Source organism: Acartia tonsa, chromosome 10 (genome assembly GCF_053477335.1).
Source record: "Acartia tonsa isolate MP-2025a chromosome 10, ASM5347733v1, whole genome shotgun sequence".
Taxonomy (NCBI): Eukaryota; Metazoa; Arthropoda; class Copepoda; order Calanoida; family Acartiidae; genus Acartia; species Acartia tonsa.
In genome coordinates, this window is record NC_137269.1 from 27997021 (window position 1) to 28018325 (window position 21305).

The following is a 21305-nucleotide window of genomic DNA, read 5'->3' on the forward strand; positions in this document are numbered from 1 at the left end:
TGACGAGATTGTACAAAAATAATTCCTTACAGAATTTGAAAATTATATTTTTTAAAGGAAACCTATAATACTAGCGGCTAGACGACCTTCTATATTAAATTTAGATTTAAAAGGACTGGGGAGTCACTTTTGTCTTAAGGCGATTTTTGTTTTGAAGCTGCATTGCTAATGTGAATCATTGTATATTTCTTTATGTAACTTCAAATGTTTAATTTTTTCCCTGAAAGTTGATTTTTTAATTTAAGTAACCACAATCCTGAATTTGCCTTTGGAAGCTTAAAATTAATGAGGACTTAAAAGTTTAAGTCAATCTATTAAGTTCTAGTATCAATTGTAGATTAGTAAAATTTGATTATGATTATACTATACCTAATGGCCTAAAAAATGTAACGGACGATCATATAGTGCTTATATTTATGATCATATGCCGGATAGACAGACATAGTTAAGCTTCGCTTTAAAAATAGTTTTTGTTGGTTTTAGGAAACATGTTATTATTGTTGTATGGAATGACTTTATGGTAGAAAAATAGAATTTAATGTTCAACTATTTTCATCTTGGCTAGCTGGCGCATTTAACATTTTTATTTGGAGGATTCAGTTTTATCTGTATACCTAATAAACTTAACAATATTCTAATACATAAGTAGAATTTTATGACTTCTTGGCTCTATAAAAAGGGCAGGTTTTAATCTAAAACCTCACACCCCAGCCATTGTGAAATGTTACTCCACCCCCCCCCCCCCCACCATCTCTCCTTCTACCTAATGTGATGTATCTTAAGTTTACGAACACAGCTGTTTGTTATCTTAAAATTTATACACAGCTTTTTTAGCTATGAGAAGCAACTAGCATAAGTGCTTAAACATTTTTAAAAAAAGTTATGCTCTAACCCCTTCTAAGTAACTTTTAAATTATAAACTAAAGTATGAAAAAACGAGTAAAACATAAATAAATTTTGTTGATCAAAAGTATTTTACACTAAATCTTTTTATCTACCTATCCAGAAGTATAATAAGAGTTATGTCAAAATAAATCTTTCTACTTTCTTTCAATAGCCTTTAAATATCTCACTCTTTTTATTCCCGTTCATTTCTTTTTACCTGGGGGCATTTTAGAAAAGGGAATGGGAGGAAGTCAACACTCTACTTTTAAATTCAGATTTAAAAAGAAAAGTAATAAAATTATTTTAGGGGGGTTATTTTTTTTTTTTTTTGGGCGATTTCTAAGCTTTATTGTAAAGGAGAACCATATCGCTTAAGTTTTTTTGTCCTTATTACCTGTATCAAAGAGCAGCCGATTGTGAATTTATTATTAATTGTACATTATTAGTTCTAACCATTTATCTATTTATCCAAACCAAAGGAAGTTAGCTGAAACAAACTTACAAAATTTTTTCTCATGAAAACGGATTAGCAGCCTGTTAAAAACAAAAAAAAAAACTTACACGGAATTTATTTCTTTACTAGCTATATTGTGGTGTTGGATGAATAACATTTATAAAGTAGCTGCGCTACTATTAATGAAAGAAAACAGGGATGGGGAAAGAACAGGACTGTGATTTTGTCTTCAAACATACACGATCTCTCATTCGTTGCTTAAAAACTTTGATTCTTGATTAAGTTGAAGTAACTTCAGCATTAAAACCTTTAATTTTGTTTTACAAAAAGTCTAATTTTGTTTATCTTAATTTGGATCTTGCAACAATTTATTGCCCAATGTCTTATCCCTTAAGATTCTGAGAAAAGTAAATTCATTGTAGCAGCGTTTTCATGATGGATGAGAGACCATTTTCTTAACATTATTTCTATTTTATCATAGTCAGCCTACAAAAACAATAAATAATTTATATTGTTGTTTTCCTCCTCAATATTAAATTCTTATCTTTTTTATCAGTGTTTTTTTGTCAATATTTTTTTCTTGCCTATTCTTCAATAGATATTCTTAATCTATCCTAAACAATGTTACATATTTGAAGATCTAACAAGCCGTCTATCATCTACATTTCATATCAACCAGTAACGCCAAAACATCATTCTAATAATATAATAGCTTCAAATATATTTATATATGCCAATATCGTCCAGGGGGAGGGAGGCTGGGTGAAGAAGTCATAAACCAAAGTCCTTGGTTTTTACAAATCAGATGAGGTTATGACATTTCACATCAAAAATTTGGGTATTAACCACCACCCCCTTATTAAATAATTTACTCTTACAAACTTGAATAACCCCAAACCCCCATATTTAGATTTTTTACCCCCTCAAAATAAACAGCTTGGACGTCATTGATCTATGTATTTATATTTATGTAAATTTATATAAATCAATCTAACAATATTTATCCCTATTTTTATTTTATTTGCAACACCACCCAAAACAAATCTCTTTTATGATTCATGATTAGATTTTCAACAGATACACTTAGATAACACACAGACAGTGACAGGTTTTCCAAATAAAAACATCTAGTCTACCAAAGAATGTATTTAGTTGTGCATTTATATCATTTCTGTGTGAAAAAGCTAGATTAATACCTAAAAATCTTTGAGGGCATTTTTTATATGTTCTGGTATGAGATCCTAAATATCTCCAAAATAACAATTCTTTTTTTTTACATACAGATTCTAACAAACATGTTTGTAAAATGGTGCAGAGATTTCTAAAGATGAATGAAATAATAACTGCCAACAATTACATATGTATCAATAAAAAAAAATATATTTTTTTCTTTGGAATTTAACAATGAATTTAAATAACTATAACAATTGCGACTTTATTTGAATTTTAACCTAGTTCTTAAAACTCAGAATAGTTATTTCTCGTATTCATTTGAATCCGGTGGATAAGAACCGGTATCTATACGAAAATACTATGTCTAGCATCGTATTATATCCAACTTTCTACAAAAATAAAAATGTGAGAAAAAACTATTATCGCATTATATTATAAACAGCTTTCCGCGGACATAAAAATGTATTATTGTAATATCAAATTTAGTTTTGTTAACCATGAGGTGCCGATGGCACCGGCTAACAAAACTGTTTTTAATATTATGAGTGCACATTTTTAGATTTGTAGAAAACTGGATATAAATCAATACGATACATGATTTTTCAGTATGGCTGAGATACAGCTCTAATCCAGTGGATATTATTCGGTTTCGCAGCCATACTGAAAATACTATTGGATTGTTACAAAGGAATTATAGAGATTGTAAATATTTTACTTTTGCCATTTCTAGGAGCCTCAAAAAAAAAACTTGAAATGAAGAAAATTTTCTAAGAAATATCTTTGTTAGAATATGATGAAAGGCATTATTCTTATTATTCTTTCAAATGTTAATGGTTGAATATTTCTCAAAAGTTTCTTATTGATTGAATTACAATAAAATCAGAATCGGCCGTTTCGGGTCAAGGTTCTTTCATCAAGGGTTGGAATAAAGTTTGGCGTAAGATGTAACTCCTCCTGTAGCCTAAAACCTGCTTATGAAAATTAATACGTCATATTAGTATATAAATATGGTTGTAATAAGATAAACATACAACCCACTAAAATTTATTTTGAGGGATTAAACACCCATTACTTAACCCTCCGTTTCACCCTTGATTGGGCATACATACAGAAATACGATCATCCTTTTATTTTTCAAAACAGGGTATGGTTATTATTAATAATTATTAAATCATCATTAATAACTTTCCATCACTTTTTTCTCCTACTTTTAGTACCATCAACCTTGTTTCCTAGAATATATTTGATTCTGAAAATATTAACTTTATTTCTCCATGTTCTTTTTGTGTTTTGGTTTCATATTTGCAGTCTTCAAAGAAATTCAAAAGTAAAGATGTTCTGTACAAAATGAAAAAAAAGTTAGTTTCAAAATTGCTGTTTTAACGTTTTATTTATTTGGTGAAAATCGATTTAAAATTTTTAATTAATCAGCGGTTCATCCAAACCTAATTGGACCTCAAACAAACTTCAAATTCCATAAAATTTTCGGAGATAAATTAAATAAAAATATCTTCTAAGTAATAAAATTTAAAATTTTATTATGAACATTGTAGGATAACTTTTTAACAGAAAATTTGAGAAATGATAATTCCCAAATTCATTCTTAGAACACATAGGACAGAGAAAGAAAGGGTGATTCATTAAAACCAACCAAAAATTACATATCTTTAATCGTGCTTTCCTTAAAAGTTCCCATCGAGCACTGAAACTTACCTGCGGTGGCCTAACCATGCAGGGCTACCCAGCTTTCAATATGATATAACCTAATCAGAACTAAATTTACAAAAAAAACTATCATCCCCTTTATTTTCAATTAAATTTGAAATAAGTGGGCGTAGTGGGGGTACAGTGCTCCGCTTTGCACATCAATGGAAATCGCAGTTTAAGTTTTCTTTTACGTTTATCAAGTTGTCCCATATTTATTATTTCCTTACTAATGGATGTTTTTAATCCTTGCTCTTATTCTATAAATTTGATTCTTTTTGAATGAACAATTTTCTCCCAAAAAGGCCAATTATATACAGAGTTTAAATATTCTCAAAATTAGAACAAAATTTAAAGGGAAAAGCTTTGTACTGACAGATAATATATTTCTATGTATAGCTTGTCAAACTTATTTTGGGCTTTATTCTATCAACATAACCCTTGTTCTACTTAGAAACTAGAATATACTATCTGTATATCTTATATAGGGATAAGACAATGAATGATGAATTAATGTACATGCCTAAAAGTGGTTATTGATTTAAAAATATGGGGATAAGACAATGAATGATGAATTAATGTATATGCCTAAAAGTGGTTATTGATTTAAAAATATGGACACTGCTAGTTTTAAATTTACCAAAATCTAATTAAAGTTATTAATCCATTAAATGAGCTATAGTGTGTTTTAAAAACATTAGGTACCACCTTAATTTAAAATCCAATTTCCCCGTCCCCCTGATTACAACTGACAATTAAGAACGAATAAAAATTTGTAAAAATTACTTAATTTCGCTGCAGTGTTCATCAAAACGTATCTAATCCCAAACCAGGAAACGTAACCCTTTCTTGCGCAAACCATTCAAACATCAAGAAACAAAGGAGTAAATAACCCCCTTACAATACTTTAAAAAGGGTCTATACCTCATGTCCACCCTCCCCCTCTAAAACAGCCAAGTGCAGTGTCAAGTCAAAAAGAGTAAGGGATCGTTTGACTGTAAATTATACTGGTCCTCAAAGTTTTCTAAACACGTTCTCTAATTCGTTGGCCTCAAAACAAAGAGGACTTTTATTAGATCTTGATTGGCTTGTACTTTCAAACCAATCATGTTAAACAAAAAAAGGGCTAATTTTGTTTAACATAATTGGAGTTTTATATTAACTTATGCTTATTTGAATTATCCCTGAGCATAAGTATTTTTATTCAATAACAAGGGGTTTGGGATGATCATTGATCCAGAGGCGAGATGGGGGATTTCACCAACGTTCTTATCGGAGAGCGAACAATGATTTTAAAGAAAATTTAATGTGAGGGAAAATCCAATTTTAATCCGAGTTTTATGGACATTTTATTTTCATGGTTATTGATAGTGTTCTACACTTATACAGACATATATTTTCTATCTATCCATATACATGTAATCTTTATATCTATATATCTACAATCTACATATTATCTATCTATCTTATATCTTTTTTTCATGTTTATTGATAGTGTTCTAGACTTATAGAGACATGCATTTTCTATCTATTTATATACATTTAATCTGTAATATCTAAAATCTACAAATTATCTACCTATTGTATATTAATATCATATTTTCATGTTTATTGATAGTGCTCATTATCATATTATCTACTTATCTATTGATATTAATCTATCTTTAATATTAATATACAAAACTTTTAACTTTAAATAATATACTTTGTAATCTACCATCTTGTAATTTGATTAGCCTTTCAAAAGGCTTGACTACAACTAAGCGTTGGATTTTTAATAAATCCATTTTCTATCTACTTGTCTATTTACCAATGTATTTAGTGATGAATTTGCTGGAGGCCTGGTTGGTGGGGTGGCTCCTGCTTCTTGGATTGGAGGTGGGGGTAGGTGGCTCCAACTCAGGATTCGAACTCTCATTTAGGTAAATGTTCTATTTTGTAAGTTTGGCTAGTTTATTCTGTTAATTTGTTCATTAACAAATTCTACTTGATTGTCTGTTAAGTAATAAGCAATCTTTGATTTTTATTTTTATCTGTCTTTTTATAATATACTAGCGGCTTTGCCCCAAGAGATGATAAAAAAAAGTTCAGTGGTTCAGTGGTTACCGAGATCTTAAGGGACAGACGGACGGACGGACATACATCAAGCTGCTTTGTATTATAGATATATGATTGTTATTAGATTGTAAGACCTGTATTCCTAATAAGAATTGTAAATAAGTTCCGACTCTTTAAATGTAAAAGCATTCCCCTTGCTCTGACCAGAAAATAACCTCTTTAATGCATTTAATATGACATCGTATGGCTCAGACTCGAACCCGACACCTACACATCAAGTAGGTTCTTTGTAATTAACACTTATGCCAAGTATTGAATCTACAATTGCAGAATTACTCTTCAGGATGGAGACAGATAATACAGCATCCTGTAGGGATAAGAATAAGAGAACTCTCAAAGAAATAGAAGACGCACAATTAGCTGCTCACAGGTGGGTACGATAGATAGGAATATGTCTAGGAATTCCTTGCTTTTTTTTCAGGGGTAGGGGGGAGTCATGAAAACTAGGGACTTTGAGTCATAGCGCAAAGCACCTTCAAATTTTGTGAGGGTTTCGCCCCTCCCCACCTGGATATCCTTAGTAGATGGGATGATTAAACGATAAGTGAAAAGGCGGTTGATTTTTAAAAGGTGGATAGATTGATACAATTGGTATATAGAAAGATAGATAGATGACATTCATTAGTTTAAATTTAACTTTTTAATAGAACCTCGTAAAAGTGTCTGACTATGACGTCAGAAAAAATTAATAATTAACAATGAGAGACCGCTATATATTTTACCATTGGTCAATTACAGTGAATACTGGCTTCTCATTGGTTAATTGTTAATTTTTTCTGACGTCATAGTTAGACACTTTTACAAGGTTCTTTTAATATTCAGATGCATGATTCGGGATGTTCCAGTTAAAGTTCCGGAGCCTGATGATTTTATAGCAGAATATATCTTTCCTTCGCACATTGTTGTTCCTCGTTGCTCAGGTAATAGGATTATTAGTTATAAGAAGGCCTGTATGAAAACACTGTACTTAAAAATCAAATAGCAAAAACCATTATATATTTTATTTGCACCTATATTTCTATTTCTTGTATCATAATAATACTATGAGAGATCAAATTAATTTCTGTATCAAAGAATCATTTAAATTTTCAAATTAATTTCGACTTCACATACCCCAAAATACAATTTGGATCTAAATAATGCTTTACTATCTATCTTTCTGCCTACCTTACTATCAATATATATATAATTATATATGCCTACAGAACTCCATATATCTAGCTCCCTGCCTAACTATCTATCAAGGTATATAGGTAAGGCCTATGGAGATGTAGCACAACAAAGGTTCATGTTGCTGTACAATTTTACCTTTCTAGGATCTTAACTTTTTCAGATGTAAACAAAATTTTGTTTGTTTTAAACTTCAACTTTAAAACTTTTATCCTTAGGAAGTAATAAAAAAGTTATAGAGCAATAGAAAAGAGAGAGAAAAAAGAAAAAAAATATTCAAATTTAAAAAGCACGAAGAAAAAGTATGATAAAAGATATTAGAAGAATATAAATTTTTACTGAACTAAAAATGAAGAAAAAAAACCCATATTTTTTTATTTTATGTTGTTAATTATTTTAAACATAATTATAAATAAAAAACCCTATAAAACCAAGACTCCTCATATCATAACTCTAAAATTCAGTTCGATGTCTAAACGACAATCCTTCGAAATTTATTTTGTCACATTAGCGGGTTTACATATTACAAGTCATAATGTTCGCTTGTCCTACAATCTGATTTCAGAGTCTCGTTTTTATTAATGTTGTTATTTTTGTTAAATGACAAATAGTAGGATAATTGAAAAAAAGCGAAGACAAAAAAAGGAAAAAAAGTGATATAAAAAAAACAAGAATAATACGGACCACACTATAAGAGCAGCTTCACTATTAAAAATCGTAGCAAAATCGAGGGTGGGGACAATGGCATGAAACATCAACTTTTAATTTTAAATTTCAAAAATTACAATCTAAAAAGTATTTAATTTTTAGCCTAAGAACTGGGGCAAGATTTATATTCTGTTTATTTTCCTATCCCTGTATCTCTGAGTAATATTGCCAATGTCAATGCCGAAATTACCAGGGATAAATAGGGATAAGCCAATGGCCGAAAAAAATTGATGTACATATTGTACAATGTTGTACATACCCAAAATTACCCATTCTGTAGATTACAATTTGTGGTCGAAACGTTCGAACACTCAACTTAATAAACCAACCAATCAAAATCTACTAAAGTCCCCAAAGTTATTGAGCTAACGAATAAAAAACACAAATATAAATCGTTGGGGACTAGTGTAATAAACAGACCATTGTTCCCTCTCTCTCTGCGAAATTACAACAAGAGATAAAACAAAACTTAAAAGTTGCATTTTACGCCAAACCAAATGGTTAAGGAAGGACAAACAAGTTTTATTACAAGAATGAAATGTTTTAAGATCGGTAAAACTAAATCATAATTTAAACATTAGAGCCTTTTTAAAAGTGAAAAAAATACACATTCTAGGATATAAAGTATGAGGAAAATCATGTAATTACAATTTTCAAATATGCTTTACCTATTATATATCTATTGGGAAAATTTTTTTGGGAGAGGAAAAGAATGAAACCTTCCATGGACCAATTCTAAAATTTCTGAAAATTGTGTATTGATCGACCCTAACGTTTATGAGATTTTACTGGACAAATCATACAAGTATAACCTACTACCTTATGATTATAGTGTAAAAAAATTATGTAATAGCTGCGCTCTTAATTTTGTAGCAGCGAAATATTTTGGAAATGAGAAGCAAAATAACCGGCATTTTTAGTCTCAATGCAAAACAACAACAACAATATTTAGGTAACACATAAATAGTATACTTTGAATTTATTTCTGAAAAAGCTTGAAGCAATTTCGCTAGCTTTTTTCTCCCCCCCCCCTCTCCTCACATTTCCCATTAAAAATTCCATTATAATCAAACTTGTTTATATACATGAGTAGTTCCGAAGAACTTGTACAACTGGTTACATTGTATGCACTTATATAATAAAACAGGAAAGGAAAAAAAATGCCAAATTTTTTCTTTCTCTGGACTTCCTAAAAGCTTTTGATAGTGTCGTATCAAATACTATGATTGCAAACTGAAACCTTCAATAATAACAAGTATTGCATAAAAGCATGTTATTAAGTTGATTATAATCATGTATAATTTTCCAATTTTTTAGAGTTCACATAGATTGCATTTAGTAATTTTCTAAAATTTCATAAATGATATTTTTTGTACATAAAGTAAAATAATGTTTGTTTGTTGGTTAAGGCGTATTTCGTTAGCCGCTGATCTTTCAAAGTGAAGATTTTTTTAGAACAAGAGAATGATAATATTTTTAAGGAGGAATCTTTACTTTACTTTTTACTTTCAAAACTAAAAGTGAAAGTGAAGGACCAATTGTACGTTTGATCATATACTGACTATGCGTACAGAATATCATAATTACAGAGTTGCTGCGCTACTGTTAAGAATTGATTTAATTCAATTGTAACGATTTATTTGAAGTATAATACTCTATTTCCAGGTATAGAAATATAAAAACAATAAGAATCGCAATATCAATTTTTATTGTCATTTTTTTTTATATCAAATATCTTCAACAAAACTTCTTATACAAAAGTTTAGAATTACAATTTAAAAAGCAAATATTTTTACCATCAGGTAATTTTAAACTTGGAGATCTATTCTATAATTTTGATTAAAAGTCTCAAAATCTAAGTATTATAAACTGTGTTATAAAAAAACTCCACTTTATTATAAGATTGAAGATGAGAAAATAAAATGAGAAATATATTATTTTCTTTTCACAGAGAACAAATAATTTATCATATTTGGTTACCTTCCACCAGGACGTACGGGAGGGGACATTAGGCTGATTATTTTCCTAGTCCCCAATTGTTTTAAAGAATGTTTTCTTATTTGTTGAGTTTGACTTAACAACTTTAAGAACTTTTCTCGTATTCATTCGAATCCGGTGGATAGGAACCGATTCTCATCCATACGAAAAAACTATGTCTAGCATCGTATTATATCCAGTTTTCTACGAATATAGAATTGTACAATCATAAGATTGAAACCAGTTTTTTTAGCCGGTGCTAAAAAAACTAGTTTTAATCTCATAATTGTACTTTCTATATCCGCGGAAAGCCGTTTATAATACGATGCGAGAAATAACTATTATAGAATTTTGGTTGGTTGGTTAAGTATCCAAACGTTTTAAGAACCAATTGTTAATTTTCTGAAGTGGTAATTTAGTGTATCATCATTGGAGATATACATCAATTTATAGGTCATTATCTTATCCCCTTAGATCCCTGCCTTCCATAGAATAATAATAAATAGATAATCAAGTCAAGATATCAACAGATAAATGGCTACGAACAATGCAATTTCTGTATTTAAATGAAGAAAACTAAAAATAAATAAATAGTCTAATCAAAGTAGGCATTTTAGGGAAGACTTATATTTAATTATAATTGGATTTTACCTTATTTTTGCCAGGTGCTAGAGATCTCTGTACCTAATAACTACTTAACCGATTCATTTCTCTTTTTTATGGAAAATTGACATAAGTCCCAGGATGTCTTAAGTTTTTTTCTACCCTTGTCCTTTTTTCTATGCAGAGCTCCCTGATGCTTGTGGTGGAACCGCTAGTACATACATAAAACAGTATAATCTTACAATCAACATTTTATGTTTAAGTCTGTATATTTTACTAGCGGCTACGCCCCTAGAGGCCTCTAGGGGCACTTGAGGAGAGAGTCGAATTTAATAATTCAATTTCTTATTTTAGCTAAAACAAATTTAAAAAAAAAAATTTTGAAGGGGATTTTTAATTTTTTAGGGGGGTTGGGGGTGTCCTACCCCCCAAGACAATAGTTATAAACCTTTCCGGGACCTATGAGAAGCTACCCTGTTAAGGAGAACCCGATCAGTTAAGCGGTTATCGAGATCCTTCGGTACAAACATACAAACACACAAACACACAGACACACAAACATCCTGTTACTTTATTATAAGGATACATATGCTTTTGCTTGATCTGAATCTCACTGCAATAGATTCATCAAATGAGAAAATGATAATGTTCTCAAATTAGATATAAATACAAATATATATTACATTCTAGGGTTTTTGTAATCCAACAAATAATGTGGCCATATTTTTAGGGTTTGGTTTTTATTATTTAAGGCATGCCTAACTAAATATCTAGATAGGCTTTTTTAAAACTCAAGTGTTTTAAATCAAACAAATTTCTTGATTGATAAATCTATTTTTTCGTATTAATTCAAAATCAATTAATATCCGATGGATTAGAACCGGTTATTATCCATATGAAAAAACAATGCCTGGCATTGTATTATATTCAGTTTTATGAATATAAAAATGTACAAATATAAGATTAAAACCAGTTTTTTAGCCCGTGACTTGAGCATATCGGGGCTAAAAAACTGGTTTTAATCTTATAATTGTGCCTTTTATATCCGCGGAAAGCTGTTTATAATACGATGCGATAAATAACTATACCGATTGCCTTGATTTGACTAAAGAAGGGGGCGTCGTAGCTTAGTGGTAACGCAAATAGTTACGGTGATGAGAGTTCGAGTTCTAGTCCCATGTGGCAACTCAAATTTCTCAGTTGAATACATTCACGCAACTTCCCCTGGTTGTGTAAGAAGGGGATTATTGAGTAAGTTTGGATACTCAATAGTCATTTACATAATATCTGTACTACCCTTATCCCAAGCTCCTCTGCGGAGAGCGTCATTCATTACGGTGACTTAATTTGGGACACCTGCCATACTCGGCGAGGGTGAGGTAATAATGAGTAGCTCTCATGTGATAGCGGGTCAAGTCATAATGTACTTGAACGTGGAGCTTGATAGCCCTAGTGGCTATACAAAAGTGTTTCAGCCTACTCCATGACTACTTAGGTCCAAACCCTAAGAAACTATGGCTAATCAATCAATCAATCAATTTGACTAAAGGATTTATAGAACGTTAAGGTTAAATGTTGTTAGCGAAGCATCCCTATAATCAGGTTTTATAGGCCATATTAAAAATCATATATTGAAGTGATTTTAGGGTAAAATTAAACGGAATTTTTGTTGAGACTTCTAAATAACGTTTGAATATCAAAGGTCTTGTTACTTTATATTTGATATTTGTTCTTATATCTAACCATCTATTTTGTTGAGCTTTACTTTTATAAATTTGTTATTCTCGTTTTCTGTTATTTTGTAGAAACCCCATGTAAATATATATTTGAAAGTGCGAGTGGTTCAGGTTTTTCCAACCCAAAATTAATCAACGTAATGAGAAGAGAACTGACTTTCTTGTCTTACAAGGTTGTCGAGCAATAATACAAAAAATGCTGACATTGCCTTATTTTATCTAAAAAGATTTATTTGTGTGGACGTTTAAAATAACTAATAGTAATAGTTGGTCTTGATTAAAACCTTTTAGCGATATTTGTTGAAAAAGTTTTAGGTTTTGGCTGGTTTAAATAAACTTTTATGTTTAGAAGTATCTTTTAGAATAAATTTTTACACTTTACTAATTGTACAACATTTCATTTCATTTTTATTCTGTCAGTCTTAGCTAAAATTAATACAATTTAATCTTATTTTTATCAATTTTAGTATTACAAAGGCAGAAGATACATAAAATTTAAACATTTTAAAAAACAGTAATAGTTTCATTTTCACTAGAGATAATTTTTGCTTCCCTCCCTTTTTACGAAACCTTTCAGGCTGAGGGCAAGTTTGATTGTAAGGCAAGAAAAAACTTAAGTCTTTTCTCAGAAAAAAAAGCTTTATCCTTTTACATGTTTTCTTCAAAAGAAAATAATGTCATAATGCGAAAAATCAGCGAATGCTTTTGATGAAAATAGTTATACTAATTCAATAGAAGAAAATCTAAAATATTTTCGTTTAGTATGCCTAAAATCATATTTTGTCAAATGATTATTATTTTCAAATCAGATTTGTTTTACATCATTACCCAAAAGAAATGAAATAGCACATTAAAAGGCGAATAAAGTTTTTCTTTTTGTTTTTTTTAATCTTATTGTAAAATGATAGTGTCTAATTGTCTAATGGAAGAAAATACTTCAAAAGTAGTCAATAAACAAAATTTATTATTTAGTAAAGTTTTAAAAACGAAGCTACTTTTTAACTATCCTAATTGTCCTGAATGTAAAAAAATTGTTCATTAGTATTAGATCATTATTCAAAAGCGAAGCTATTCTTTTTTTGACCATGTTTTTCAGTCTGTTTCATGTTCTCTCTCTCTCAATTCTTCCCTCTCTTCCTCTCTGAAAGATTATTCCTAATTTGCTTCAGTGAATGGACATGGTTGTTTTTACTCTCCTTACATCATTTCTTGTCCACTATGTGTTGTCTTACAATATCAGATAAATTGGCTATAGACTGATCATAACCTGTTAGAAGTACTTTTTAGAATGAAAGGGCAATGGGGGAATTCTATTCACATAACTATTTTTAAAAAGAAAATAATAATTAATCAAATGCTTTGCTTAGTTCAAAGTGTCTCTAATTCAATAAAAGATATATAGATATTGAGTATAAATGTGAATAGAGGGAGGGATGGGACATTGGATTGTTTATTACACTAGTCCTAAAAGTTTTGAAATAATGTTTTCTTATTTGTTGGCTTTAGGGAATTTATTATATTTAGATTGGATGGTCTAGTAAGTTAAGTGTCCACATTTTTCAACCATAATTGTAATATACAGAATGAGTAATTTCGTGTATAAAAATTGTGGATGTACGTCAATTTATTGGCCATTGTCTTATCCCTTTAGGTTCCCGATGTGATTATGTAAGATTTCTAGGGAATTTATTATTTGTCAAGGGTATTTTTGGGCTATTTGTGGAGGACTTTTTCAACCCTTTCTCATTGTAAATATGGCCTAGAGATAAAAAAAATTCCTCTAGCCAATAGTTTTGAAAATGTGGGAAAGCTCTTTAGTGTGCCTATACAAAATTACGTCATATTAGAGAAATGTATTATTCTTATAAAACGTCATTGGGGATTCTTTGGCCAATGTATCGGACTGATTATGACGTAACAAAAAAAATTAGCCAATGAGAGGCCATTATTGACCAATGGTAAAATTTATAGTGGCCTCTCATTGGCTAATTTTTTTTACGTCATAATCAGTGTGACAATTTTACTGTGTTCAACAAATTTTGCACTTTTTTGGGAACTATAAGAGCTTCAAATTTGAGAATTGAATCTATAATCTAAGCCAATTCTAATGTATTGTTAAAGAATTTCTTGGAGAAACAAAAACTGTTTGGCTGTCGTCATTTCTACATGTTAACACATATCAGGGTTATCCAAATTCAAACAAACTATCATGGAAAGTAAAAAAGAGTCTCTTTTTGCTTTGGGGGATGGGGGAGGTTGGGTTTCATTTATTTTTCTTTTCTATGAAGTAGCTAAACCTCTCTTATTTTTTTTGTCATTTTGAAACCGTTTTTGGAGATTTTTATGACGAAGCCCAATCTTATCTACTTTTAATTCCTTTGATGTCATGAAAATGAGGGATTACCTATCTCTTTATTTTCTCCTTTTATCTCCCTCATTTTTATGACGTCACAGGAATCAAAAGTAGGACAGATTGGGCTTTGTCGATTTTCATTTTCGTAATTTAATGAGATTCTGCCTAGAAAGTGAAAGTTTTATTCATGTTAAAATTTGGAAACCATGAGATGTAAATATTTAGGCTTTTAACCGCAAATTCATTGACATACAAACTTTATAATTCATTTTATGTTTTTTTTTTGTTAGCAAAGTTATTGTATTTTAAAGTTAGAATGTTTTTCAACCTATTCTTAATTTGACTACATTATTCTAAGACATGAATATATATTTTGATTTTAGTGTTCATTTTCTATTCATTTGTCTTTAAAAATACAGGTATAAGACCATAAATATTTTACATAAATTTATAAAAAAAATGTAACCAATTATGCTGAAACTTATCATAAGGATGTTGAAATAAAAACTACAGAAACTAAACAAACTTATATGAAATTTTCTGTTTTGCCTAGGACTGAAAAAAAGTTACTCATAAAGAAGCTAGTAAAAGTGGCGGCACAGATTATGACGTCAAAAAAAATAACTAATGAGAGGCCACTATAAATTTTACCGTTGGTAAATTACAGTGTATACTGGCCTCTCATTGGTAATTTTTTTTAACGTCATAATCTGTGCCGGCACTTTTACTAGCTTCACTCTTAAAATTTCAGATTTTCAAGTGGCCCATAAACTATCACACACTTTTAACAGGAATACTCAAATCTTGTTGTATTTGAATGGTACTACTTTTTTAGTTTTTGTTGATCTGTTCCTTTACAAAAAAAATTGTATATTACATTTATATGATTGCTTTATCATATCAAAACAAAACTTTTTAATTGTGTTATGAATATTAAACAATGTTTTTAAGTTTCATAATATGATACTTACAGAAAAAAGTACGTAATGTTAAAAAAGAGAAAAAAGAAGCTGTAAAAGGTGAGTAAGGGAGTGGTATAATCCCCCTAACAATAAAAGTTAGGGCGTAGTTAGACAATTTTAAGGTTAGATTTGTATTACTATATCTTTTTACATGTTTGATCGGGGGTTTTCCAAAGATATATCACCTAGTAAACTAGAATACTGAGAGGAAAAGTGAAAAAGAGATTGAGGAAAATAATAACTAGGGAAAATATGAAGAAAAAACTTCGGACATATTCGCATAATTTACCTACTTGTGTACATAGTGGCAGAAATAAAGTTGGATATTTTATCAAAACAGCTTAAAGATTATTACAGCTATTCTAATGCTAAAGTTTGTTTGTTAGTATGTCGGCTGGTATGCAACTAAAGATTTATGAAGATAAAAAACTAGATAAACTGCTCACAATCAAATAAGAAAAGTTAAATATATATAATTAACAAAAGTCAAAAAACAACAAACTATAGTATGATAAAACAGAGAAATACTTGTGTTACTTTCAGTAAATGTAATATTTAAATGATAATGAGCTCTGTTCATTATTTTTTTACGTTTTATAGAGTGCACACCATAATTTGCTGTTTTGAGTTCACAGTATTTTATGGAGTGACGAACGTACAGGTGGTAGTTAAAAATGTATCGATGATCGATAGAGTAGCTAATCTACATACATTTTAAAACTTTTTTTTGCGTTAGTAAGGGAACGTAAAAAAGGGTTAAATGGTGTATTTTTCACCCATGAGTGAGTTTGAATATAGTTTATATTCATAATATATATGCACAAATTGTTGTAGTTTCCTTTCATTGAATAAGGACCCCCTTAAAAATTTGGGCCACCTTAAAATGAGAACCCCTTGAAAAGTGGGACACTATTTAAATACAATTCAAATTAATTTATATTCTGCTAAATGTAGAACTTATATTATACTTGATGAAAACTAATACAAATAGCATTAATAGTTAAAAACTGGAACGAGGTTTAGGAATGATAATTTAGTGTATTAGACAAACAATCCTATTATATAAAGTAGTAAGCTTTTTTTGTCTGTAGCAAAGGATCTCGCTAACCGCTGAACCGTTATGGTTCTCCTTTATAACAAATCTTCTTATTGGTCCAGGGAAGGTTTTTTAACTATTTAGGTGGAGGGTATCTCCCACACTGCCCCTAGATGCCTCTAGGGGCGTATTCGCTAGAAAGTCATTAGGCAGTACGACGAGATATGCGTAATAGATCAATCTTTTATCTGACTCAAATTTGACAGATATATAAAAAAGTGTTTTTGGGAGTAGGGCAATGCCTACACTCAAAAAAAAATAATTTTAAAATAACCTAACATTCCTTTTTACACAATTGTAATATTTATAATGATGTTTATTGAGAAGGAGGCGTTTTATCTAACTATGATGGATATTGAAAAGATTTTATGTTGATGTTCACCTATGCAATACATTACTGCATACTCTTTACTTTATTTCAGTTTATGTGTCAATCCATCTATATATTTTTCATCTTTCTACCCATTTATAAAGCCTTACGTATCTATATATCTATCTACCTATAATCTATACATATCTATTCATTTATTATCATCTATTTATTTATTTAACTCTAAATGTTCACCCCTGTATGTAAATAGTTAATCTATCCATTACTATTATTGTCTTATAGTCTTTACCTGTTAAAACATGGAGGAAGAACTTTAAATTCTGCATTGAAAGTATGTAATTACATTTTAAAATTACATGCCTTAAATAATTACAGTAATTTTTCATGGTGCATTTATGTCTAAATTTAAGGAATAATTACCAATTTATACTTTTATTTTATTTAGGTTATAAAGTCATTCTCATTAAAATCTTTAAATTATATTTCTTAAAGAAAATCCTTTTCAATAATAAGGGTATATATGAAAAATTATTGGATGAAAACACACCATTAACTAGTTAGACCATATATATTGTTGTTCTATCCTTCTATTTTTCCATCTCTAACTGTCTATCTAATAACTTTTTTATTGTCCATCTTTTTATTAATCTATCTAATTGTGTACCTAGGTGTATATTGGAGAAGAAATCCAAAGTTATTATCTATCTGTATATCCCTCCATCTATAACCATCTATCTATCTGTCTGTCTTTCTATCTATCTATCTATCTGTCTATCTATCCATCTATCTATCTATGTATCTAGGTGTATGCTTGGAGAAGAGTGGGTATACATGTCATAGTAAGAAGAAACCCAAACTGGTGACCCATGAAGTTGTGCTCTATAGTTTAAACGGAACACAGGTAAATAATATATATAAATGCTAGCGGATATGCTTCTAGAGGACTCTAGGGGCTCTTGATGTAGAAGGGGGAAAGAAGACCCCTAACCCTACTTTTGATTTTAGTTTTAAAAAGAAAAAAAAAGAGGTTTATTTTTTTCTAGAAGGGTTGTGCTACCCTTTCCCTAAAATAATATAAACTTTCTCAGGACCAAAGAGAAGCTACAGTGTCATACTAGTCAGTCTGTTTGTTGGGTTGTTTGTTTGTTTGTCTGTTTGTTAGTTTGCCAATATAGACTTGTTCTATCTGTATATTATTTTGTCTTTTTAAATTTATTTCTGTCTGTCTGTATATAAGTTTGTTTGTACGTGTGTATATTTACTGTCTGTATGTACGTATGTTTGTTTGTCTTTATGTAATTAGGTTGTATGTATGGCTGGATGTATGTTAATTTGTCTATCTGTTTATCCGTTGGGTTATTGTTTGTATGTATGTTTGTCTATGTGTTTGTTTGTATGTGTGAATGTTTGTTTGTCTATCCGTGTGTATGTTTTCCTGTCTGTAATGTACACTTGTCTGCATGTATGTTTGTTTGTATGTCTGTATGTATGTTTGTCTGTATGTATGTAAATTTGTCTGTCTGTATGTTTGTATGTCTGTCTTTTTGTTTGTTAATCTGTCTTGCTTTGTCTGTTAGTTTGTTTGTCTGTAGGTTTATTGTTTGTATGTTTGGGATGTGTGTGTATCCTTCTGGTTTGCCAAATCTTTACAATTTTGGCAAAAATTATCATAATTTTAACGGGTTTCTCGCAAAACAGACAAATCTTTCAAAATGATAATATTGAAAGTAAGAGGATGTCTTTCAGCATGTGTTTCTGTCTGATGATATTTTTAAAAGAGAACGTAATAAATAAAATTACACCTTAAGTTAAATAAAAATATGATTTGATTCAGATGTTGGTATTATTGAGTTAATACCAATTCCGATAATATCCTTCAAACTTAAAAACTGATAATCCACTCTTCCGAAAAAAATAATCTTCATTTAAATAAAAATTATTTTAAGGCAAATTGATAGTTAGAAAAGCTTTACTACTTTATAGATAAGATAAAAATATTATTTTTACGTCTTTTCGTCACTAATTTCTCAAAAAAAGAAAATAACGAATAATTATTTATCGCACCGTATTATAGACAGCTTTCCGCAGATATTAAAAGAAAACTTATATGATTAAAACCCGAGCCTAGGTCCGGGTTAACAAAATGGTATTATTTTATGTTTTTATTTTGTTATTCGTAGAAAATTATCTGTACAATGGTGCTATACATGGTTTTTAGTATAGCTGAGAATCCTAAATTCCTAAATTTTGTTTAAATTTCAACTTTTTACAAAGTTATTTTTTCTTCAAAAATAAAAGTAAGGCTATCTGTCAGAAGTATGAAGTCTTGGTAACCACTAGTTATATTCTTTTGAGAAGAGCTTTATATATGTCTTGTGATGGTTATTAAGACTAGGGTAAATTTAAATAAACAGCAATATATCCTACCTTTTCTCAAGTGATATGATTATGAAGTATCTATAAATAAATATATTATTATATATCATATACATGGGTATATTGTATATTTACATCTACATACATTCATTGACTGCAGAATAAAAGCAGTGATACAAAAGCAACAAAAAATTAATTACATTTGTGATATCTTTATTATGAAAGATTTTGGAAGGATGAATCATGAAAAAGTATGTAATGTATGTCTTTACTTTTGTTTACTTTAAGACAACTATAAGACATGGTATAAAAAACTTTAAGCCTTAGTTATTAAAACTGCAAGATACATTTTTGTCTATTAAATAAGCCAATAAAAAATATTACTTTTTAATCAGTCTATGTTGGTTAGGCTAAGTAAAATCACACATCCATATATGTAAGAAATTTTACTTCGTAGGTCAAATGTTTTACTTATGTTAAGCTGCTTAAACCTACGAAGTCAATTGAAACTAAATTGCTAACAGATTTTTTATTTTTGTCCAAAATATTTCTAAAGATTTTAATGTTTAAATTAAATGATAGATATTGATAGTTTTGTATAACCTCCCTTATTCATGCTTTGTATTGAAGAAACAAGCCAAGAAAACCATCATTTCTTTAACATAAACATACACACAATGTATAAAAAAATTCACCCAATCTTTTTAAAGAAAAGAAGATGATTATTTTAGGTTAGGTTGGGTATGGTGGAATAGGAATAGGATCAGTCTCTTTATGACCAGAGCAAGAAAACTTTTTGTAAAAAATGTTATTTTGCACATGAAGATATAGATTTGAAATTTTAAAGTTTGAAAATGAAAAGTTGGGTTTCATTTAAAATTTTATAATTTTTATACATAACAAGTTGGCAAATATTATTTTGCTGTTTTTATAAATAACCATCATATTTGTTCCCTATACGTTTATACAATACAAACAATAATTAATAGACATATTATAGCGAAAAATCATTTATTTTAGTTTAAAATTTCTAAGATTTAATTCTAAAAATATATATGACCTGTAAATATACTTATTACCACAATCTCTTATTCATTGGCTTTAAACTTCGTGGACTTTTATTAAATCTTAATGTTTGAAAAAAATAGCTGTGTCCGAACCTTTTCACCAATAATTCTAATCAACAAAATAGTTGATTTGTTTAACATAATTAGGCAATATATCGTCCATTGTCTTATCCCTGAAAAATTCCCGAGTAGGTTTCTTTGGCTAATTTTTTTACTATTTCATAGAAATACTTGACATGGTTACACATATAATATATTAAACACACAACCACACACACATACACACATACACACACACACACACATACACACACACACACACACACACACACAAACACACACTCCTATACACATATAAACAAATACTATACACAAACAACATTAATGCAAAATTATTACTTAATAAGATAGGTATACATACACTTATTATTGGGTTATGGATAAATCAAATCATTCTTACAGTTTGTTGAAAAGCCGGTCTAATAGCTTGTTTTTGTAGATGTGAAGCAACTCTATAATTGACCCTGACTGTCAAACATGTATGTAAGTTTTACTTTTACTATGGCTTTACATAGAGTTTAACAAAATAAAT

General features: G+C 29.5%; 2 protein-coding genes across 4 annotated transcripts in view; both read left to right on the forward strand.

Annotated features, from left to right (window-relative positions):
* The window catches only part of LOC145329777 (trypsin-3-like), a 179035-nt gene that overhangs the window by 60294 nt on the left and 97436 nt on the right, over nucleotides 1–21305 (forward strand). The window lies entirely within an intron of this gene.
* LOC145329776 (uncharacterized) overlaps nucleotides 1–21305 on the forward strand; it is a 167547-nt gene that overhangs the window by 60292 nt on the left and 85950 nt on the right. Inside the window, exons 3-6 of one of the 3 annotated variants that reach the window (XM_080174166.1) lie at nucleotides 6039–6138; nucleotides 6618–6704; nucleotides 7157–7254; nucleotides 18074–18171. The exons of the other annotated variants lie outside the window; for them this stretch is intronic. Of the exons in view, the coding sequence (XP_080030292.1) occupies nucleotides 6041–6138; nucleotides 6618–6704; nucleotides 7157–7254; nucleotides 18074–18171 (381 nt within the window). The 5' untranslated portion in view covers nucleotides 6039–6040. The remainder of the gene's footprint in view (nucleotides 1–6038; nucleotides 6139–6617; nucleotides 6705–7156; nucleotides 7255–18073; nucleotides 18172–21305) is intronic. 3 annotated transcript variants of the gene reach the window in all.